Source organism: Phaseolus vulgaris, chromosome 6 (assembly GCF_051622355.1).
Source record: "Phaseolus vulgaris cultivar YP4 chromosome 6, ASM5162235v1, whole genome shotgun sequence".
NCBI classification, from domain to species: domain Eukaryota; kingdom Viridiplantae; phylum Streptophyta; class Magnoliopsida; order Fabales; family Fabaceae; genus Phaseolus; species Phaseolus vulgaris.
In genome coordinates this window covers 24,900,272-24,925,892 of record NC_143503.1, presented here as the reverse complement: position 1 = coordinate 24,925,892, position 25,621 = coordinate 24,900,272, and the positions used below count along the sequence as shown (strand labels likewise).

The 25,621-nt window shown below is 26.1% G+C and overlaps 2 protein-coding genes across 2 annotated transcripts; one reads left to right on the top strand and one right to left on the bottom strand.

The window, feature by feature from the left end:
- Positions 1–806: 806 nt before the first annotated feature.
- On the bottom strand, positions 807–3,983 carry LOC137831502 (pentatricopeptide (PPR) repeat-containing protein). The gene is made up of 3 exons (XM_068639207.2): positions 3,570–3,983; positions 2,620–3,449; positions 807–2,042 (listed from the first exon to the last, which is right to left on the bottom strand). The coding sequence occupies exons 2-3, from the start codon at positions 3,376–3,378 to the stop codon at positions 1,269–1,271; spliced, it is 1,533 nt and encodes a 510-aa protein (XP_068495308.2). The 5' UTR covers positions 3,379–3,449; positions 3,570–3,983; the 3' UTR covers positions 807–1,268.
- A 19,248-nt stretch (positions 3,984–23,231) lies between these two features.
- Positions 23,232–25,354, top strand: LOC137833089 (uncharacterized). Its single transcript, XM_068641462.2, has 5 exons — positions 23,232–23,582; positions 23,661–23,751; positions 24,052–24,178; positions 24,304–24,423; positions 25,114–25,354. The coding sequence occupies exons 1-5, from the start codon at positions 23,458–23,460 to the stop codon at positions 25,242–25,244; spliced, it is 594 nt and encodes a 197-aa protein (XP_068497563.2). The 5' UTR covers positions 23,232–23,457; the 3' UTR covers positions 25,245–25,354.
- The last annotated feature ends 267 nt before the right edge of the window (positions 25,355–25,621 follow it).

Below are 25,621 nucleotides of genomic sequence, written 5' to 3'. Positions count from 1 at the left end.
TATTCTTAATTATTTCCCTATTCTAATACCAATACATATTGGTCAAATGTCCAATATCAACTAAAACACTTATATCCAATAAAACTATAAAAAAAAAACATATAGACATGTATGATATAAAAATGTTCTCCATAAATCAAACAAGAAAGTGTTTTCTCTATGAATTCTTTAATTTAGTTTGCACAATTACAATTATATATTTATTATATTACAAACTTTTCTATATCTTATCTATCCTCTAGTTCTTCCCTTCCCTGTAAAATCAAATTTATTTTAGATATATATATTAAAAAATATGATCAAAAGGAAAATAAACTAAATATGACGAAATATTCCCATTATAATAAGTCTCAAACAAAAGTAGCATTATTCGTCAATAAGGAAATTTAAGAAAACATTATTGGAAAGAAAATCCAAAAAAAAAAAAATCAAATTCCTAAACCACCACAGGAAATAACAAATACCATACTTCTAAAGAGTCAAGGAATTGTATAGATATCAAATTCCACAGAAGTTCTAAGAAATATAAAATTCATCCCTAATCAGCACAAAATTGTAATCAGTACAAACAAATTAAATCATAAAAAGAAAGCATTAATCAAACTAAGATGATCATAAAAGAAATTACACCAGAAGGTGCTGCATTTCAACAATGAACTATGGTTGGTTCAATAACATGATTCATTATAAGTAAAGAAAAAAATTAAAGACATAACATACAAGAAGAAGATATGACAGTGACTGCTTCAACACCGAACTTTCTATTTTTTTATTAGATTTCAATAAATTCAAATAAATAAAAGAACTTATTAAAAGCAATGTATTAGTAATTCTCTCCAAAATATTATGACATCATCCATCAAATACACAGGTAATTCATTCCAGAGAAGATACAGATCATCATATACAGTACAATATTGTTCTTCCACTGGTATTGTTCCATTTGACATTAAAACTATACAAAATTATATAGGTAAGCAAGCACCAGGAAAATCAGTGCTCCAGGTATACAAATGTGGCTCAAGAACAGAGGGTTGGCATAGTAACAGTTCATTTTCCATCTGCTGATATGGAAAGTGATGGAACACAATGGAGTGAAATGAATAAGGAAACAAAAAAGGGGTACTTTTGATGTAATGGAATGGAACATATTCCTTAATGTTCCATTCCACCTATTTTAGGAAATCCAAATAGTGGAACCAAGTACTATCATCCCATTTCATTTCACACTATTTTGTTCCTATCTATCAATCCATACATACACAGTCTTAGAGCATTTTCACAACCCAAAGCTTATATTTTCTTATATACAAATGTACAAGACAAGGTCCAATAAGATTTGCATCAGAGAGGGACTTACAGAGCCTGACATAAGTATCTAGATTTCCATATTGCTGGATCCTTTTCCTCAAACCTTGTAATACAGCAGCCCTATCCAAGTATTCCGGATAGAATCCCAACTCAAGCATTTTCATGACAGTCTCTGCTGCCTCAGTAAAATGCCCGCCTTTTATATAGCCTCTTAACAACCATGACAAGCTTTTCTTCTTCTGTGGCGAGTTTGCAAGCTCCAACCGTGTCAGCAGCCTTGCTGTGGCATTGACCTCTTTCTGTGAAGCACAAATGGCAAGAACTATGTCATAGAGATCTCCATCTGCTTCCTTACCCACAAGCTTCATCTCCCACAGCTGCCTCTCGGCCTCAATTCCATGACCAGCACAAATGTACATAGCAAGGAGCCTCTCGTGGACCACTCCATATAGTGATGGTCTGCCATCTTGTATCACCCAATTGGACAACCGCACTCCATCGGCCAATAGATCGGTTTGATACTTCTCAGCAAGCTCAACATCTTCTAGATCTAACTCGGTCACCAACCCGGCCCTTGTGAAGCTTTTCAACTTGCGCAGAGCTTTGGCAAATTCATTCAGTTCTTTAACCACAGCAGTCATTGCAACAAGGTAACTATAGACCTCTGGCTTCAAACCAGATTCTCTAAATCGAATCACTAATCTTACTGCGCTTCTATAGTCACCCTCAGCCTGCAAAATAAAACACTCACAATTAACACATCCGAAGATAGTCCTGAAATGAAACCGTAACAAGAATCCAATAAGAGTTATGATTTATAAACAATGGGGCAGTAAATTATCATAATCTTCATATTGTTCCACAATCCAGGCTAAGTAAAATAATTGATAATCAGAAAAGAAATTCCCTAAACATCTTTGCGCCAAGAGTAAATAAAACTACGTAAAGTGGATACTAGACACAATAGGCTTATGACACTAAAAGAAAAATCAGCTACCAGTCACACACAGCTCTTGCCCCAAATATGACTAAGAAAATAGAATTTGGCAGTATATTTGAGTAAGGGAAGATCAGCAAACAACCCAAAACAAACTATTATAGATACTTACGGTAAAAACCCAAAAACACCAATTCTATGAGAATAACAAGCTAATTAACACATCATATAAGTCAAGGGAACCAAATGATAAATAACCCCCCACAATGAGTCGTTCAACTAAGACTTTCCTCAATACTAAATTCAATGTTTCAAACAAGAGCTAACTAACTATCCAACGAAGTAAAAAAAATCAAATATCAAATGCTTACCATCATCTTCCAAGCAAGATACCCCGTTGGCCCTCCTTTATGCCCTTCTTTGTCCTCAGAAGCATAAGGGATTCCGCGCCTCAAAACCTCTTCCACAAACAAAACAGCACCTTCCTTCTCCCCCATTTCCCAATACAAGGAAATCACCTTCTCAATCATGCTAAAACCCGGCCTCAAACCGACACAATCCATGTCCACAAGCAAGTCAATCACATCACCCACACCATGCTGCTCCTGAATCAACTTCTTCACCCAACCACACATGATGGAAACCATGAGCTCCATGGTCTCCTTGTCCACCCTATTCTCCTTCCTCAGCCAATCAAACACCTCCAATGCACACCACGAGTCCCTCCCATCCTGAGAGAAATACACCAACACAAGCTGCAGTTCCCTTGCAGACAAACGGTCATTCATCTCCTCAAGAATATCAGAGGGCTCTCTTGTCATCCTCTCAAGCTCCTCAATTGCCTCGAAGAACCCATCACCCATTTCATCCTCCTCATCATCACTGGTCACAAACTGGTCCAGCTCCACCGACTTCAGAACCCTAAAACCCCTCACTGAACAGTGTTTTGCAGCAACAATGGAGGGGTTTTGGAACTTAAAGGATCTAGCACACACCCCATCATAGAATTTGAGGGAAAATCCACAGTGTGCTGCAGGAAACATCAAAGGGTATCTCTGTTGTGATGGCGAACCAGAAGAAAACACAAAACCCAATTTGAAATTTGGAGCAAAACCTTGAGCGTAGGCCATTTTTCTTCCCCCTCTCTCTCTGTACTTCAGTAAATTCAATTCAGTGGTACAGAGAAGTGCCCATGAACAACCTACAAATAATAATAACGGGAAAATGGAAAAGATTGAAAATTTGTTTCCGGGTTCAGCGAATTCTCAAGTGAATTTAAGCCCCAGGACAGAATAGGAAGAAGAGAGAGAGAATAAAAAACCTGATTTTCCCACAATTTTCTCAGCATCCAAACAAGATGGCACTGAAACTTAATCCATCCAACTAAGAAGAAAGAAAGTGACTTGCGAGCAAGAGAGAAGAAAACTGAAGGGCCATAATTATTGGCATAAAATCTCAAAGAAAGAGATTAAGTGAACAAAATTCGAAAAAAAAAAAACAGAAAAATAAAGAGGTCGCATGTGTCCTTTGGCATTGAAACAAAGACAGAGACAGCAGAAGTTGCAATTGCAATTTGCTTTGGTTGCTGCTAAGGTGAGAGAGGGTTTATGGGCTGAGAATACGTGTACCAACCGCTACGACACAGTTCTCATTCACCGTTCACTGCTTATTAAATCTGTCAAAATTATATAAAAAAAGATTAGAAGAAGGTGCTTACTCATATGTTATTTGGTATACATTATTATCATATTGATTTCAACAATGATAATGTACCTTTAACGTGTTATTAAATCTGTGAGAAAAAAACGTGTTATTAAATAAATTAAAGGTTTGTTGATAGTGTACAATCATTGACCAAAGGAATTATAGGATATTGATAATGTAGCAAAGAGGGAGACAACTTTAGGTACAAACATATAATTTGTCAACTTTGAGTGTACTTTTGATAGAAATTATATAAATGGATAAATTTAAAAAAAGGCCATTGTAAAATTTACTTCAAAATAAAGAAGTAGATCACTTGTATTATTAATAAGATCGTGTTAGATTTAATTGATGGTTATTTGATTAAGTATAATATTTATGTAAGAATTAAAGGATGATAATTTTAAAATAATTAATAAAAAAAAATTGTAATGAATCAATTTTAGAATTAAGATTGAATTAATAATTAAAATAATGATAATAAATCAATAACATATGAATAATATCGAAACATAATATCATAACTTTATAATATTAAAAACTAAATTTAGAACCTAGTTTTATATATTCTTATTATTAATTACATTCATAAAACTAATTAAATAATTTATTTTACTTCTTTTATAATATTGATATTGACAAGTAATAAAATAATTAATAAAATTTATATTTATCTATATAATATATATATATAATAAATGAATAAATAAAGTATTATTTCTAAACGGTGAGAAATTCAATAATAAATATAAACAAAAATAATACGTACGATAAGACATGTATAAATAGAACAAATAAGATTGTTGAAGGTTTAAATGTATTAAACTTCTTAATATCAAATTACTAGTCGTTTCAATAATTAACATCATGTTAATAATAACTCACGAATTTTTTCATTGCTTAATCCTCTTTGTAAAATCATTTTCTGTTCAAGATTATGGATATTGATTTTTCTTATTGTAAAACCATTTTCTAAAGAAATAATTAAACTTCTCGTACCATGTTCTAATAACTTGGTTTAACTATATATATTATTTTACTTATTTTAAACATGTGGAAAAAAATTGTACTATCAAAATCTTAGGAATTTTTTCACATAAGTTGTTTTCATGATGTCATTATTGAAGAATTAACATTTATTTAATAGAGTTGCATATCATTATGAGAAAAAAATGCCAATAAGATGCTTATAGCCTCTAATTTTACTATAGGTGCATAGGTTTTTGTATAGTTTTTGTCTTCCTGATTTGAGTGCCTTTTAGCCACTAATATAACTTTATTCCTCGCAACATTGCATTGTTCATCAAGCTTGTTGTAAAAGACTCACTAGGTTCCAACAACTTTCTTGTCCTTTAGCAACTTCAGAAGCTTCAAGAGGCCATTCTTCAATAATTGATCAAGCTTTTGTTTCATGGAAGGTACTTAGTTTTGATTATCTAACATTCATTGACCATTTTAGATTTCAATTGATGGATGAATGTTGAGTTTCCTTGAAGCATAATCTCACTCAAACCTTCTCAGTTGGAACATAAAGGATGAATGATTTTTTATCATCTCAGTGTTTTTGTTTGTTGACTCACACCTTTCAACTTAATCGCCAAATGTTGTGTTAGGTGTACCTTTAATGTTGTCTAATCATGGATCATGTACACCAACAATGTTTAACTAGAGTGTAAATATGTGTTTTTTTCCTTCATCTTTTTTTCATTATATGCTTGCTAGAAAATGCATTGTTTAACTCTATAATTCCTTATTGGAATTGTAGTCATTAAACCACACATGGATGACTCCTTCAACTATCATTATCCCAAAGTTGTAAAGTTTGTAGGCTTTTGAAGTTTTAAAATAACAAAACATGATTCATTTATCACTTTTGGAGTTAAATTTCCAAGATTGTCCTTCTTGTTCAAGATGAATCACTAACATTAAAAATGATAGAAATATGATATATTGATTTTTATACCTCTCCACAATTCATATTCGAAGGCTTATTTATGTAAATTTTGTTTTGAAAAATAACAAGTTATGCTTACTACCTCTGTCAATAAGTGTGTAGAAAATGAATTAGAATTTAACATTAGTATAGTCATTTCTTTCAATGACGTGTTTAATCTCTATTGCACCATTTTGTTGTGATGTTTATGGAGTCAAAAAATTATGATGAATACAAGTATCATTAATTGTTCAAAGCATTTGTTTGTGAACGTTCCCTTATAGTCACCTTTGATAGATGCAATACACAAAGTCTTTTTATTTTTGAACATTTTTATGAATTTTACAAAAGGCCTTGGAGGTTTCATGCTTGTGGGTAAGAAATCTAACTTTAACTCATGTTCATTTAGTCATTTACAATAACAAGACCATATGTATGTATTAGCTTAAAAGGTCTTTATAAATAAACTTTGTTATTGTTTTGAAAATATATTTTAACTTGTTTGCCCTTCATTCATGTCTCACAAGGAATAATGTCTTTGAAAAACGTATTAGGCAACACTTTCACGAGTCAAGCTTTTATAGCTTTGAGATTAGTGTCAAACTTGCATGACCATAATTTTTAGTTAGACCCAATAATCTTTCTTGAAAAAGGTCAGATAAGAGACCTTCTGAAATGATAATTAATTTAGATATATTTTGTGCAAGTTACCTTGTCTCTTAGCATAAAAGATAGTAGGCTTGTCATTTGTAACTATACACGTGTTTTTGTTAAAAAAAAATATTATATTAACTCTCGCATAATTGACTTATGCTAATAAGATTATGTATGATATTATCTACCAAAACAATATTTTCAATATAGAGAATAAAATTCATACATATTTGTCCAATACATATTACTTTCCTTTTTGGTTTCTATCAAATATTGTTTGCCCTCCTTTTTTCTCATCTAGAAACATCGATCTTTCTTGTGTCATGTGACATGAACACCCACTATCTAGGTAACATGACAAAATGTATTTTTTTTTTCTACTGACTAACCATGCCTACCATGCCTACAATATGAATACTTTTGCATTAGGTGTCCAATTAAACTTGGGTCTTTTCATGTTAGATTTTGATGTCTTAAATGCACCTCTCACATTACAAACGAAAAATGTATGAGATTTTGTTTTATCTTCTTCATGGTCTAATCCTCTTTTGTCTAAGAGTGTTTTTGAGATGATCTTAATAATAAGTTTAATCTTTTATCCCATCAACATGATTTTTATAAGATTGTTATTTCAAAAATTTGGTCATCTAATATTTGAGAATGATTATTTTATATGTATTTTCTCTAAAGCTTTTGACTTTTTTTAAAAAAAAGAGAAGTTTTCCTTATCTTTATTTTTAAAATTTGAAATGATGGTTTTAATAGTTCATTATTTAATTTTTCATTGGTGTCCAAGATATCTTCTTTAGAATGAACGTCATTTTGACATATCAAACTCTTTTAAATAACTAAACTTAAGAAGTTGACTTTGATATCCACTACAAAATTAGCTAAAAAGGTGGGACTTTGAATAGAATTGATAAAACAACTTGGATTTTTTTTTCAAAAAAATCTAATGAAGTTGTTAGAAGGTCATATGATAGCTTTAAAAAAAACAAGTTTACAGTATTTTCATAAATAATGAGGTCATATAAGAAGAGTGAGATTATCACCATTTCCTAGACTACTAACATATAATGATTGATATTGTGACAAAATGTAACTTTTTGGAGAAAAAAATCAGTGACTGATTTTAATTATAAAAATATGTGACTAATTGAATGACAAAAATTAGAGACAAAAATAGTAACAAATTTAGCAACCAATTTTGTTATTGGTTTAGTGACAAACTTTTCATCTATCTAAGTGAGCAATGTTTTAGTTATTAAATTAGTCACTAATTTTATTGTTTTTTTTTATTTTGATTTTCCAAAAATAATTTACCTAATAATTTTTTACATTTAATTTTTTCCAAAAATTATATTATAATTTATAAAATATTTATTTTAAAAAATATAAATTTTTAATTTTTAAATAATAATATTTAAGGTGAATACTAAATAGATTTACAAACATGCTTAACATTTTCATTAAATATTTTTTATCAAAGAAAGTCATTATATTATATAAAATAAATACCTAACTATTTTTATAAATATATACAACATTCTAAAAGAAAATTTGAGTTCATAAAACTCTTTGGAAAATTCTTTTTTCAAATAAGTATAGTAAAGGTTGGTAGGAGGTCGTCCCAGTAAAAACATGTTTGCAACATTAAAGATTACCAAAAACATATAACTCAAAATAATAGAGGTCTTTGTTCTTATGATCAATGCTATATACTACTCAATTTAGTAATAGAAATCAATTGTGGAATGAGTGAAGAAAAAAAAATTAATGACGTAAAACAATGACTAATTTTAATGATTACATTTTAGTCCAAATAAGTAACCTGTTTTTTCATCGCAAAATATTTCCTAAAATTATATATATATTTATTTTAATTCAATTAGCAAAAAAATACTTCAAAATACTTATTTTTATAAGATAGAAAATTATTAATGTTTCAATATTAATATTTCTCTAAATAATTAAACAGAATAATATTGATATTTAATATTGTGCGATTTAGTAATCGAGATGAGTTACCAATTTAATTTAATGACTAAAAGTATAAGCAATTTAGTTACTAAAATCAATGAACGATGAACTTCACTGAATTTTGTGACTAGTGACTAATTTGTTGTGAAATTAGTTAATGTTTTTTTCATTATTAAATCAATCACTATTTATTATTTTTATTTTAATATTCTTTTTCAAAAATTAAAAATTATTATTATTAATTTAGATCAAAATATTTCTTTTTAAAAAACAAGAAAATTATTAAATAACAACTAAATTTAAAGATAAAAAATAATTAGTATATTTTAGATTATAAATTAGTTTTTAAAAAGTTAATAAAAACTAATTTAAAATATAAAATAGTTAATAGCTAAAACCTTAATAACTAATGATTAAATATCAATTTAAAAACTACTTTCTAAATTTTTATTAATAATAGAAATTATTTTAAATACTAATATTTTTTTAATTTATAAAATAATCTTTAACTTAATTAATATAATAACTAATTATTTTAATCTTTATCTTTATAATTAAATTTTATTTAATAATTTTATTGTATGAATTGAATAAAAACTAGTGTATAGTAACTAAATATTCAAAATCGATTACAATAGTATTGACTATTGAATGGCATAATAAAAATCATATTCATAATATAAGATGGGAAGGACATCAATAATAGATAGGATGGGAATTAGATCAATAATAATATCGTTAGTGATTACATTTGACTAATTTTTTTTATAAAAGACACATTTTTTTTAATATTTTGATTGTGGATAAAAATACAACTTATAGAAATAATTTTTTTAAAAGATTATATATAGTTTACTTTCCAGAAGCATAAAGGCTATAAAAAAAAAACATTATTTGAGAATCAAGTTAAAAAAGACAAGGATCAAATGGTTGTGATAAGACTCTCCTTATAAATTACATAAATTATGCGACGTTATTGAACTCACTGAAAATATCATTCTTTAGGCTATCTATAGAAATCTAGTATACTACACTAATTTTGAAAAATTAATAACGTTAACACCTCCAAGTTTTGGCCTGAACTTCTAATGTTTTCACAAATTTCACCTTATTTTGCATTTTTCTTATGACAAAATGGGGTTTGATAGATATTACAAAGATATTATAAAGATAATAAATTAATGAAAAATATGAAAAACAAACCTTCTTCTTATACTATAACTTAAAAAATTTAAATCAAATAACCTACCTTCTTAACAATTAATCAAATAAAAACTATCTTTGTAGCTCAAGATCAAATATATTTTTATATCTATTAAGGTCTTTATCATTTTTTTTACTTGGAATAGTTCAACAAGCTTTGTCCAGAATGACACTAAAAAAATTCATTTCTAGTTGGAGGGTCTCCACCTTGTAAGTTTGATGTGGAAGACTTCTATTATCAACTATGTTGCTATTCCATTTTTTATTTATTTCTTCTCGTTTTATTTTTTCTTCCTTTATTATTTGGTAAATAAGAAAGACAAATGGATTCTAGTTGGTTACATCTAATTAAAAAACAAAATAATTAGAATTTGTACTGATCGGTATGGAATGAAGGATGAAAGTTTTAGCATCCGGTTAGTGTCGATCGACATGACCAAATTCATTAAGTCCAATAGAGGATTAACAAGTCTAAAGTAGTGGTTAAACATTAGGTAATGTGTTCTTAATCATGATCCAAACACTAATCCGGTCCAATAACAATGAATCCATAATAATCATATAAATAGTCTTAAGTTTAAGGGAAAAAGTACGTTATCATCACGCATTAATTACACTCAACATTGAATACCGAAATCTCACTTGAGCATCAAAATGTCTTTTACATATACCATATGAACTGAAAGTTTGCGAGAGAGAGGAGGACAACAAGAGAAGAGGAGGAAGTCGTTCAATGAGGTGAAGAAAAGACAGAAGACAACTGACCACCAACTAAGAAGAAAAGTAATAATTCTCTTAATCACCACCATCTTTAGTTATACTACTTTCTATGAATTATAGGGTTGCCAACAATATTTCTTATATTATTTTATGTGAAACAAATGCACTAGATATTAGATCCATTACCAATTTATAACTATAATATATTTTTAATTTTAAAAAAATAAAATAAAATAATGAATTAATTTATTCTAATTTATTATAATTATGTATGCAAAAGAAATCTACAGAAGAAAAAAAAATATAAGATGATATAAAAAAAACAATTATATTAGTTAATGACAAGAAAATCCTCAATTTGAATGATTAAATAGGGCAACTTGGTTAATTAAAATTTCTATAGCATTCTTAATATTGATGTTGTTTATGTGAAGATCCTTTGCCTGAATATTCATGTGTGACAAAAATTAAGGGTCATATTAACAAGACCACAAACTATGATATTTATCTAGATTTCAATACTCACTAAGAAGAATACTCCTTCACTTTGAAACTGATCCTTAGCCAGATGGGAACAAAACCTTCATTATATACAACCAAAGTTTTCAAAAGAAAAGCCAGCAAAATATTTTTTGTTTTGTCCTTTTATTCTTATTAAGGATAGATTTTCTTTTTTGCATCTTTTGATTTTAATTTTTTAAGAAATTTACAATGTTTGAGAAAATTTCAAGCAAAAAATGATACAAAATATTAATTTACCTTGATAGTAAAAAGAACCAAAAAATATTCATTAACATATATATATCATTTGAAGCAGAATCCATACTATGAGCCATCTTTCCTTTTATGTAAAATATACAATGAAAATTGGATTGTTAAATAAAGGATGAACGTTTAATTTCATTAATAAGAACGATGTAATTTTGTTGATTAAAAATTTGTTTCCACTAACTATCATTCCATTTATGATTTTCTGTCTTGCAAAAGAATAGATGGAGAAAAGTGAGATGGTATAAAACTGAATGAAAAAGAATGTTCCTAATATGGATTCTAGTCTAAAGGATGCTAAACAATTCCAAGGACTTTATGAGTTCTAATATAGAACAAAATATGTTGGATTCTAAGTTAAGGAGGTATGTTAATTTGTTTTGAATTTCAAGTTATAATTTCAATTAAAAGATTTGTTTTAAATACATATTATTTATTTATCTTCATATTTGTATAATTTTGTCAAACTGAATTTCTTATGTACCCTAAAATTGAATTCTTCCTAAAAAGACATATGTTCATGTCTAAAACAAAATAAAAACAACAAAAGAATAAAATATACTCACATTAACAATATCTCTCATCAAACATTATCATTTCCATTATCTCAGTGAATATGAGTTTTCTCATACTCGCTTTCACAGTAGCAACATGACTGTTGAACAAATCCAACATGTTAATCTTTAAACGACTGTTTCTTCCTGCAGCTCAATATATTCTTTTCTTATCTCCATAAATTTTTTTATATTAAAAATGTTCTTATGTAATATTTTGAATTATATAATTTGGATTCAAATTCGTAATTAGCTTCTAGATTATGTAATTCATAAACCTTTTTTCATATGCATGATTAGTTTTTGGATTACATAATTTAGAATTTTTTTCAATATGAGATTAGTTTCTAGATTATGTAATCCGAAAATCTTTTTTAAATACATGTTTGAATTATATAATCCGAAAGCTATTCTCAAATCCAAACTCTTAATTATATGATTCAGAATATAATTTTTTTAAAATATATTATAGATTACATAATTTTTAAGCTATTTCCAAATTCAAAATTAACTTTCGAACTATGTAATCCGAAATATGGGGTGACATAAAAAGGATAAAAATGTATTTTCATATTTTGTATAGGAGTGACAGAAGAACATATGAAGGTGTAGGAAGAAACAGTCCCCTTAAACATGTAAACATGATGGGCTCAATCCAACTTAGGTGTTGTATAGTTTTTCTTCCTGCACCCCTATAATTTCTTATTGCACCCTCATAATTTCTCCCACCCTTTTAATTATTTAAATTCCAAAAATATTTTTCTGAATTCATTTTTTTTAAAATTTTGAATTGTGGAAGCCAAAAACTTTATGGATTGTGCAATCCATATTACAAAAATTGTATTGTATTAAGGATTATGTATTTATATTCCAAATCATGAAGCTTGAAGAAATAAACTCATTTTCGTTTTAGTGGGAGGAAAAAAATTCCAAAAGCATGAAACAATGTTTGTATAATCACGACATTTCACACACCCTTTAACCACATTGACTTACAAGCAAAAATAGGTGAATAAGATGAAAAGGAGTTGAAGAAGATAAAGAAATAATGAAAAAGATGAAGAATGGATGAGAAAAATGAAAATGATAAGTTCACCATCTCTATAGAGGTGTAGGATTAAACCAGGGGTGGAAGAAGAAATGCCCTTATTTGTTTTGCATGTGAACTTGGGCCTTTGACGTCTAACTTAATTACTTGATTGGTTTTTGTAGCCATAAGTTGATCTTTTCAATTATTAAGTATATAAATTAGAATTTTATTAAAATTTATAACATAAATCCACTTAAATGACAGTATATTACGAAGAAGGTGTATATTAAAATAAAAATATATCAAATTCAATTTAATATTAATAGTTAAAATTTTAATAGCTAATTATTACATACTAATTTAAAAATTACTTTATAAAATATTAATAATAAAAATTATTTTAAATACAAATAATTTTTTAGTTTTTAAAATAATATCTAATTTAATTAATATAGTAACTAATTATTTTTATTTTTAACTTTAATTAATATTTAATTAATTTCTTGTAATATATATATAAATTAAATAACAATAAATGATTAAAGAAGACTAATTATAAACATCCACCAAGTAATGATGATTATTAAATAAATAAATGAAGTCCAGGATACCTCACCAGACAAATATAATTATAAAGTAGCTAGATAAACATGATAAGGTTGTATATTTCACTGAACAAAAGTAGTCATAAGATTAATAAATAACTAAATAAATAAGATAAGATTAACAAGACCTTATTTGATAAATAGTTATAAAATTAACAAATAAATAAATGAAATGAAACTACAAACAATTCAGTGAGAAAAAAATAATTATAAAATAAAATGAATTTTCTCTTACTTTTTGAGATTGTATACCACAATAAGATCATTCATTAGAAATTACTTTTAGATTAATATCTATTTAACATTTAGAATCTAAAGTAGTGAATAATTAAAATATTGGCAACTAATTAAACACTAATTTAAAAAATAATTTATAATTTTTTATTAATAATAAAAATTATTTTAGATATCAATAATTTTGTAATTTATAAAATAATATCTAATTTAGTTAATATAGTAACTAATTAATTTTATATTTAATAATTTTATTGTAGTGATAGGTACATTAGTTTTAATAATACTATTTCTCACCATTTTCTATAGAAAAAATAATTATTTTTATTTATTTTTAATATATGTAATAATGGAGAAAGAGATATCTTTATTTCTAACTTATCTCTTTTCCTACGAAGAGATAAGTTTATTTTTAAATTTTTTATTATTAATTATTAATTTTGTTATTAAATATTGATCATATAATATTTTTAAAACTAATAATTATTTAAAATTAATTTAATTTAATACATTATATTTAGACAATATTATTATAAATTTTGGGAGTTACGTGTAACATTTTATAAACTATGTAACACAAAGAAATATATCCCTTTAAACTCAATCTCATATTTGTTAAGTTTGACAATTACATTTTGTTCAAAATTGTTTTATCCCTTACACAATGTATTTTTAACTTAATTTGAAAATAGATCCTATTATGTATATTGATTTTTGAAATAATTATAAATTAAAATTTAACTTATAAACAAATAAGTCTATTTTTGAGAATTTAAGTTGAAAATAAAGTTAATTAGTGTATTAAAAAATTATATTAAATTTGAAATTTAAATTAATAATGTATTTGAAAAGAATAAAATTTAATATTAAATATGAAACATTTGATATTATGTTAGAATATATGTTGTGAAAATATGAGAAGATAGGAAGAACTAAGGTTGAATACATGAATAACGAATCCTTTTATTTTAAACCTAAATACTGACGAACAATTTTTAGGTCTGATCTGTTAAATCCTCAAACTCTGCAAACTTAGTTTGAAAAGGTGGTTTCCACACTTGAAACTGATGTTTTAAAATAAAAAAGTTACATAACTAAATATCTAGAAAAAGGAATTACATTTTATTTGATATAATTTATTTAAATAGATTTATCTTTAATAAATAAAAGAAAAAAAATTCCAAATTTATAAATTTATCATGTTTTCTGGCTGGGCCCATAAATTTGCCCATTTATTAACACATAGGGCTTGAAAATATCACTTTAGAGATGTAATTTATATTGGCAAATTCTTTCTCCATCTTATGTTTTTCATGCATTTCTATATAAATTGGGAAAAGTAGTTTTATTTTTTTTAAATTTCTTAAATAACTCTAGATGAAATATAATATTATCTTTTAAATAACTTCATATGCATCAACATATCACTCTTTCGGTTGTAACACTTTCAATTTTCTCCGACTGCGTTGAAACTATACTATCGTCTGAGATTTTATTTTTTTTAGTTTTATACTCCATTTTTATATCTTGTAAGTTTTTCTTTTGAACTTCTGTAATTAAAAAAAAACAAAAATTCAACCACAATCAATGAAACATCATAAAATTTATATTAATCATAAACATTTATCATTAATCACCATAAACAACTAATATCACTTGAAAATGAAGAAAAAAAAATACCAAACTCTATCATACTTCTTAAAAAGATATTGTTAAAATCAAGTTTAGGGTTACTCATATTTTTCGTATGCGTGTGCTGATAAACTAATTAATTTAGGATTTATTCATAGAGAATCATTTCATTGATATAATAGACTTACATATAGTCTATTCTTAAATTTTTTTATTAATAGATATAGTCTACCTATGTATAGTTTTTGTTAACATATGAGTTTTGGTCTAGTCTCTCCATATTTTTGTATTTTTTTTTTTAATAATACTTTTTTCATGTGATGTCAAATGATTGTTGTTACTTGGAGTGTCAGCCTAACTGAGATGTCAAATAACATAGTGATGTCTAACATGAATTTTATTTATAAAACAAAAATATTGTTAAAATTAAAAAAGGTATGAAAATGTAAAATATTGTTGGAATAAAAAAAATATGGAGACGTTGGACAAAGTTATGGATGTGTGGGAAAATTTGCCATTTATTTTATATATTCGAAACGTACGATTCACATAAAGTTTTAATAACTTATATTAAGTTGAATTCTAGCTTCTCAACATTAGTTCCAATTAAGACAAAATTAAAAAAATCTTAAATGCTGGACCAATATTTCAAGGAGATAAATTAATAAAGCATTGAATATAGTGATTAGAAACGTCTAAATGAAAAAAAAAGTATACAGTATTTATAAAATAATTGATATAATACTTAAGAAAATCCTTTTCAAATAAGCCTATTAAAACGTTGGCAGACCCACAGTTTTAAAAAACAAGTTTATCTGCAAGATGATCAAGGTAGATAATTCGAGAAATAGAAAATAATATTATATATAAAAATTACAATTTTGGTCTAAATATTAAAAATTAGTCACAAATAAAATTAGTAACTGATTAAGTGATCAATCACTATTTTTTTTATCATATACGTATAATGCCTCATCTAATTACATAATTCAGTTAATGATTTAGTCACATAAATCAGTGATCGAAATCAATAATTATTTTTTATGACTTATTTAGTGATCAATATTTTATCCAACTTGATAACCTATTTTTTCTTATTAATTTTTTTTAACTTTTATATTAGGCATAAAATTTGACATTTTGGCTTGACAACTCAAATAATAACAATTATTTGTTACCATATAAAAAAATATTATTAAAATAAAATATATATATATATATATATATATATATATATAAACTATATCAAAAATCATATATTAAAAAAAAATTATTGATTGTATTATTTTTTATTTTAATTTACTTTTTCAAGAAATAACCTACTTTGATAAATTATTGTTATATTTTTAAACTTTTAATTTCTTTTTAAAAATTAATACCATTAATTGCTAGTTTATTTCAAAATATTTACCTTTTCAAGATATAGTAAACTATTAATTTTTTGATATTGCTATTTCACCTAGACACTTAAATGAATCCTTAACTATATTTAACATTTTAAATAAATATATTGAAATCTATAGTTGATTTAGTCACTGAAATGAGTAAACAATTAAGTGACTTTATGTAATTACCGAAATAAATGAATGACAAATTTAATGACCAATTTGTATGGAAGTTTTAGTGATCATTTTTCGGTTCAACTAATGAATGTTTTTTTTCTAACTAAATCAATAACTTGTATTATTTTTATTTTATTTTTATTTTCCAAAAATGATATAAATCGTAAATTATGTTTAAGTTCCTTTTCCAAAATTAATATTAATATTACTATTTTCAATTGTAATTTTATTTCAAAATATTTATTTTTAACTATTAAAGCATAAGCAATAGTGTCGTAATTGGGATCACGAGGGCACAATGATAAAAATCTTTGAAAAATAGAGGAAGTGTTCACCCATAGTTTAAAAAGAAAAACAACGAAAAAATCTAAAAAAAATAAATAGTATGCGAATTACACCTTAGAACGTTCATCCTGAAACGACACCTTTAATTAAATAGGTTAAAAATTGTTATTTTTTAGAATGTTTATTTTTTTCAAAAGATAGCAACAAAAACATATGTGAAAGATAAATAAAATATTTTTAAATATTTTTTTTTATTTGGACTCTACAATGACCTTACTCCTAAGAATTTTCATTCAAAATAAAAAATTAGGGACTACGCAATTTTAAAAGTCAAAGTGAATCCGACAAACATTTACTTTGTCCGAAGATATTTCCATTCACAATAGAAAATTAGGTATCATGTAGCTCTTAAAGTCAAAGAGATATTTGTTTGTTATATTTTTTAATTTTAAAAATATTTATATTTTAAAAAATTTACATTTTGTATGATTCACATTCATTAGAGTATAAAATAATGTAAGTGACTATGATTAATACTCTTATGAATCATATTAATCATATTGCATTCAATTATATACTATGAAAGACTCTAATCTCTAGTCGATGTGAGATTTTCAACCTGATTTGCATAAATTTTATTTAAAATTTTTTTAATAAATTTTCAAGAAGAGATATTGAGTATAAGATTGTGTCCATAATCACACAAATACTTAAATGATTATTTTTATTAAATATAAGATGAAAGAAGTCATACAAATATCTAAAATTTATTTAGATGTATAAATGTAGTACCAGTTTTCTTTAATAATTTTATTTTGTTTATCACAAAAAACTGTTGTTGGTTGTGTATGTAAAAAGTGGATGACAAATACTAAAAATGTTGGGCCAAATGAATGAGTCCAAAGTTTTAAAAAAAACTGGTGCATTTATTAAAAAATGACAAAATGCTGGGGATTAGAGTTGGAGTAGTAGTGTAAATTACCTTATTTGTTCAGTATTTCTTTCTAAATAATCTCAATATTATCATACGATGTGTGTTGTTCCTCCAATCTAAATTGTTTGTGGTTTTGATAGAAATGTTGTTTTGGTTTTGAAAGGAAGCAAGTTGTTGTTGAATTCACTATTTGATCTACATTTGTATATGTATGAATGTGTGAACATACACATAACTGTAAACCGATATATTTACTTTACAACGGAAAAATGATTTTAATCGCTAAAATTTTATGAAAAAAATGAAGAGAAATTCCATGTGTCGTTAATTATGATGAAATATTTGATACCGTTAATTAATTACTTTGGTTGTTTAAAAAAATATATGTTTAATTTCAAACATATTTAATATTAAGTTTGGTTATATATTTTTTTTTCATTAAATTAATTTTTATTCTTGGTTCAAATTTTAGATTATCCACACTTGTAATATGGAAATGATTGAAATTAGTCCAATGATTGTTAATTTTTTTAAAAATTGATAGTTTTTTTTTAAGACTTGTTTGTTATTTTGATGACAAAATGATGTACATTTCTAACTAATGCAAAATTATGATTTTATGACAACTAAAATAAAATAAAGGAGTGAGATAAATAAAATAAAATAGATAAAATGGACTAGCAATTAGAGATAAATAAAATATTTGAAGTAAATAAAACAAAACAAATATATAATAACTGAAATAAATAAAATAAATGAGATTACATCAATGAAAAAATGAATTAATAAATTAAATAAATATATATAGATGATATCTTCTACTACAAAATAAAAATTAATTTTAGAGAAAAATATAATTAGTTATTGGCTAAATTAAATATTATTTTTTATGGGCGACTTCCTACAGATTAACATATTAGACAAAAAGTTTGCATATATGTTCTATGTATATGCTTTGTGAAAAACATGAGAAATATATTCAACATTTATTTTTTTGAATATTCTAATACTTTTTATATTTGGAGTTGGGTTTAACCGATTTTTCTTACTTCTCATTTCTTTAATAAGGATGATATTATTTCTTTTATTAAGAGTGATGGTCCTTTGGTTAAATTGACTAAGCTTGTTGTGATAACTTTTTCTATTTGGATGGTATGACATATGAGGAATTATACTAAATTTCAGGATAAGATTGAAGTTTTAGGACTATTTCGGTAATTAAAGATCTAACTTTTCTAGTAGGAAATTCGTCTAAAACTTCAATGAAGAATGATATGTTGGATTTCAATGTGATTAAGTTTTTTGGTATTAATACTCGCAGTGGTAAAGTTCTTCGTCTTCTTCCTGTTAGATGGAAGTTTCCTTCACTAGGCTAGGTTAAAATTAACACTGATGGAGCTGCTAGGGGTATTTTGGTCTTGTTACTTGTGAATGTATTTTTCGTGGGAATATGAGGGAGTTTATTGGTGCTTTCTCTGCGTTTCTTGAAGTTCAGACTGCTATGATTACTATGTTTTATGGTGGAGTTATACATGCTATAGAGGAAACTCAAAAGATTAGGCTTACTAATGTCTGACTTGAATGTGATTCTGCCTTGGTTTATGTTGCGTTTACTAGTATGACTAATGTTCTGTGGATGTTTTATAATCGATGGAATACTTGTCTTAATTACTGAGAAAATCAGGTGTAGTGTTAATCATATCTTTCGTGAGTGGAATCTGTGTGCTGATAAGTTAGCTAATTTAAGATTTATTCATAGAGTATAATTTCATTGGTATAATAGGCTTCCATCTAGTTTGTTATTAGAATTCTCTATGAATAGGTATAGTCTACCTATGTATCGTTAACATATTTGCATATTTTTGTATTTTCTTTCCTTTTTTTAATAATAATACTTTTTTCATGTGATGACAAATAATTGTTATTACTTGAAGTGTCAGTCTAGTTGAGATATCAAGTTGAATAGTGATACCTAAAATGAAAGCTTTTATAAAAAAAATTAAATATTATTTTATAGATTAAATATATTATTATTTAAAGTAAATTTTATTATTAATAAAATTTATAAACTATCTTTTAATATCTAACTAGTTATTAATGATTTAACTACTAATTACTTAGCAAATACTTGATAAATTAAATACCATTTTAAAAATAAATTTATAAACTTTATTATAAGTAATAACTTTTTTAATCCCTAAAATAATAATTAATTTAATTAATATAGTATTAAATATTTTAAATACTAAAATTAATGATTTCATTAATAGTATTTTCTACTCTCCCTTTTTTTTTTCTCTCTCTTTTTTTTTTTTTCATTGTGGTCCCTATCTGTAGCCTCAAAGAGATTAAGCTTCATTAAATTGCAGCGGAAGGTCTTTTCTTACCCGGGCTCATCTCTTCTTCTAGTGCATTCATTCTAGTTATTTTTTTAGTCTTTTACTGCACAAAACTTATACTTTCCCATCAAATTAATTTTATCTTATTTTATTTATTAAATTAATACCTTTTATTATTTTTATTTTTTTTCACTCATGTTTTAGGAAAAAATATCTGTAAACAGTATACTTTTAATAGGAAACTATTGCATTGCAAAATTTCAGACGTTAATTACAGTTTTGTGTCCCTAACCCCACAATAATTTTTTTTTTGAATCCTTTTAATTTCAGTTACAATTGTTGGTGCTTTACACATGGAAAGATAATTGCTGATAAAAAAAACACATGGAAATGTAATAGAGTATAATACAGGAAAGAAAATCAGTTAACTAATAGATGTTTACATGTAAGAACCAAATTAAAAACTAATTATATGTACATGGGTTAGAAATATAGGTTTCACTTAAAAAAGAAAAATACATATACATTCAAAAATTTTAAAACTGATTCTATATAACATGTGGACCTTTTTACAAAAAGAAAAAAAACTGTCGCCATAAAACTTGCTAGAGAAGAAAAGTAGAACGATTTTATCGTAAAACTACTAGAATAATAATATAATGTAAGCTATCATTACAAGAAAATCATGAAATAAAAACTAATTTTTAGATATCAAAATAATTAGTTACAATAGAAACTAAAATAGAGACTATTTTAGAAACTAAAAAAAAATTGGTTTTTAAATTAGTTTATATTATTTTCTATTATTGTTAAATAGTTTCTAAATTAGTATCTAATTAGCAACTAAGGTTTTAATTACCAAACTTTATAAAAAAAAACTAAGGTTTTAATTACCAATTATTTAGTTTCTAAATTTGATAGCAAAAACTTTGGTTGCTAATTATATACAAATTTAGAAACTATTTAACAATAATAAAAAAATAATAGAAACTAATTTAGAAACCAAATTTCTTTTTAGTTTCTAAAATGGTCTCTAATTTAGTTACTATTGCAACTAATTATTTTGGTTTCTACAAATTGGTTTCTATTTCATGATTTTCTTATAGTGAATGAAAATGTTAAAATATAATAATAAAAATTTAAAAGTAAAGATTAGAAATACAAAGATGAAAAAAAAAAAGAACAGCAACGAAAAGAAAAGAAAGTTAATATTTAATATCCAATAAATTTTACGTTTCATCAAACATTTTCTTATAAAATATATACAATAGAATTTATTTCACTAAAAACTAATTTTAAAAATTAAAATAATTAGTTACTATTTGACTATATTAGAAACATTTTATAAACTTAAAAAAATCATAAATATTTAAAGTAGTTTTTATTATTAATAAAAAATTATAAAATAGTTTTGAAATTGGTATATAATTACTTCGTATTCTGAATTAGTCTTTATCTAATTTAGTTAATGCAGTGACTAATTATTTTTTGTCTCTAAATTTAATTTTTATTTAATAATTTTATTGTAATGTTTTCTTCCTAATAAAAAGTGTAGGCGGTCAAGAGAAGTAATTGTTTACCAGAGAGAATGAGAGCCAAAACATAAGGATAATGATATATCAACAACAATTTCATCCACTTTAATATTTGAAAAAAATATTATTTTCTTATAATATAATATTTTATTTTTAAAATTATAAAGTAGTTGTTTTTTACTATTAAAGTGTCAAATAAATTTTATTCATAACATAAACTTGTAAGTATTAAAGGATGTATTAATAAGTACACTTTAAGCCTAACTCAGCCTCATAATACCGACTTATAAGGTGATGTTTGCACCCACTTATATAGATAACTTATATACTATGAAATGCCTTAATCTCTAGACTTATAAGGTGAGGTTTGCACCCACTTATACACTATGATCACTTATATATTATGAAATGTCTTAATCTCTAGGCTTATAAGGTGAGGTTTGCCCCACTTATATACTATGATCACTTATATACTATGAAATGTCTTAATCTTTAGTCAATGTTGGATCTCCAACACCTCCTCACGCCGATGCTACCAACTCGTGTGTGAGACTATATATTATGGCATAACAGACGGATAACGGGTGTCCTGATAAGCCCAACAAACAATCGCTAGGATAGACTCAAAATGACTATGATACCATATTAAAAAGTGAATTTTAAGTCTAATTCAACCTTATCAAACTGACTTATAAGGTGAGGTTTGCATCCACTTGTATTATATAAGGTGAGTTCTGCATATTAACACCAGTTTCATTTATTTGACATAAAACAAATATTATTTTACTATAAATATAATATTTTATTTCAAAAATAATTGTTGAATGGTTGTCTTTTACTGTTAGAGTGTAAAAAATAATTATTCAATAAAAAATAGAGAATAATACGTTCACATCAGTTTCATTTCATCTACTTAACTATTAAAAAAATTATTATTTTATTATAAACAAAACTTAGGAAAATGATATATTTTGACCACTTAAAGTTTGTATACAAATGTTATGAGTTTAAAAATAAATATAATAAAAAATAAATTTAAAATTAAATGATATAAAAAATATTAAAATAATAAAATTAAAAGTTGTAATTGGGTAATTATATAAAAAAATGTGAGTTCTAAACGTATATTATCCTTATTCTTATAAAAATATATAAGTAGTGGGGTCAGTGTGGCCCTAAGCCAAAGCATTCATTGGTCACTAAGCCAAAGCATTCATTCGTCCATGCGGGCATGTGATTTGAAAAGTTTGGATATCATAGGGCCAACACATACAAATGAGGAAGGGTTTCAGGCGAGGGAGTAGTTTAAATACGAGGGGTGTTCTTCTCCTTTGCATGCTGCAGGAGACAGCTACACTAATTTGTTGTCTTGTTAAAACCTGTTCCTTCATTTCTGTATCACAAGAGTATTAAGCCAACTTCACATAATCAGCATCAATATTAATGATGCTATAGAAGTTTTAATCAACCTGATTACCTCCTTCCCCCTTTAACCAAAAGCATTTTTTTTTCACTTAGAAATCAATCCATTCTGCTAATGGAGCAAAGTGAAGGGATGGGAAAGGGAAAGATGATTCTGGATTCTTCTTCAAATGCTGAACAATCCCAAGCTGAAAAGGATGATAAAGGTCCTGTGGAACAAATGGATCCAAAATTAAGGAGGTAGGTTATTTTATTTCAATTTTGTAGTGATTGTTACATGGAAGTTTTCTAACATAATCGTCTTCAATTTCCCCGCAGAATGTTCTCTAACAGACTTTATTCACAAAGATCAAGGCAGAAGAAGAAGAAAATTGTTGAAGATTTAGAAGAACGGGTCAAAATTCTGGAGGTGATTATTGTTATTGATGTTTTTTTTTTAAATGAATGTAATGGAAAATGTTATCTCTCAATATTTGAAGTGAATTAAATAGCATTATATGATCTGCATAATCAATTTGTTGCTGCTGTAATATTAGTAAGGTAATTCTTACCACAATGGTAGGATCCTTGTCTTATGTTGTGGTGGATGAAACTTTTCATAGTTATCTATGTTCAGATCTATGTTTTTTTAGAGTAGCTACATAGCTAATCGGTTTCAAACATTTTTATGCTATTGTCACATTCATATGGTATGTGTATTCATACGCAGGATCTACTACTCCGACTTCAACCAGAACAGGCTTACTACCAAAACCAATTGCACAATTTAATGATGGAAGAACAGACAATGTTGCATGAAATGGAATATCTTAAGAGAAAGGCTTTGCTCAGAGAGGGTAAAGTTGTTTTCCTCTTTGGAATATATGTTTGCATGTTTCTGCATAAAGCTGTTTCATTAGGCCAATTGGCAAAACATTAATGGAGATATAGTGTCACTAATTTTGAGGCATTGTCCTTTTAGCTGAAGATGAGAAGAACAGGAACAAAAAGAGTATGCTAGAGGAAGTTAAGCAAGACCAATTGCTTCATTTGAATAGTGATCCATTGGCTGGAGTGTCCTTTGATACATCCTCATATCAAGGTAGCAAAGCAACAAAGCTTGTGTACTAATTATCAATAATTTTAACTGCATGAAAACTACTGTTAATTAAACATTTGTTGCTTATGTAATTGTTAAATGAACACTGCTATTTCGTGCCAATTGTTGCATATTTAGATAGCTGCTTGGACTTAATAATGACCATACACTAGCAGATCAAAATATATAAACAGATTGGATAAAAATTTAAAATCATAGTTTTAATAATTATGTATTTTTCTATCATACAAGCACGCATTTGCATTTAAAATATTTACTATTTACTAGAAAAGAAATGTTCATTTCTTTCTGTAGAAGGCAAAGCTTACCTGTCTTTTGTCTTTCATGTATGATTTGTTAACGTATATTCCTGATATTATTCTTTTTCCTTAATGTCAGTCCCAATGAAATGATGATCTTGAGTTCAAAGTTTTGTTTGAGCCTTTTATTTCAATTTTATATTAAAACAAATTACACAAATATACAACAAATTAAGAGTACATACAATATTTTATATTTAATCAAAGCAAACATGTTCTTATTACTCGCTCCATTAATGAATAAGCTTAATTATTTAAGGTACTTGAATAAACTGTAGAATATATATGTTTTGATTATTAACTTTTTTTCTATTACAGTCATGAATTTGTTCTGAGCTGAGATTTGCTTATACTTGGTATTTTGAGTATAAAGTTGCAGGAAATGGAGCACAGTCTTCATACATAGCTCCAGAGGCAAGGCAGATGGGGGTAGCTGCTGTGGCGGATAGGCATCAGACGGATCTTGCAAGGGCAACTGCTCAAAATCCCAATCCCAATCCCTAATTAGCCATTTCTTTACATCAAACTCTGCTGCTTTCATTGTGATTTTCTATAACTGTGTTTGCATTTAATGTTCTTGTTTCATTAAAGACGATTTCCATTGTTATTTAATCCTGGATTTAAATGTTGTTTATGGTTGTTTTTAAGAGACTATTTATAAAATAAATTGTTTTACTTTTTTAATTTATACATATCTCTCTGGGTATATATATATATATATATATATATATATATATATATATATATATATATATATATATATATATATATATATATATAGATATATTTGTATATAAGTCATCATAAAGAACTCCGAATTTTTTAGTTTCATGGATGGTGGATGATTGTTGTATTGCTTTGTTGGCTCTTTAGGGTTTAGG

Excerpts from the sequence above, each read along its gene's own strand:
- LOC137831502 (XM_068639207.2), bottom strand. The coding sequence starts at position 3,378 with ATGGCCTACGCTCAAGGTTTTGCTCCAAATTTCAAATTGGGTTTTGTG. Across the intron at positions 2,043-2,619 it reads ATCTTGCTTGGAAGATGATG|GCTGAGGGTGACTATAGAAG; the intron begins GTAAGCATTTGA and ends TTTATTTTGCAG.
- LOC137833089 (XM_068641462.2), top strand. The coding sequence starts at position 23,458 with ATGGAGCAAAGTGAAGGGATGGGAAAGGGAAAGATGATTCTGGATTCT. Across the intron at positions 24,179-24,303 it reads AAAGGCTTTGCTCAGAGAGG|CTGAAGATGAGAAGAACAGG; the intron begins GTAAAGTTGTTT and ends TTGTCCTTTTAG. Across the intron at positions 24,424-25,113 it reads TGATACATCCTCATATCAAG|TTGCAGGAAATGGAGCACAG; the intron begins GTAGCAAAGCAA and ends TTGAGTATAAAG.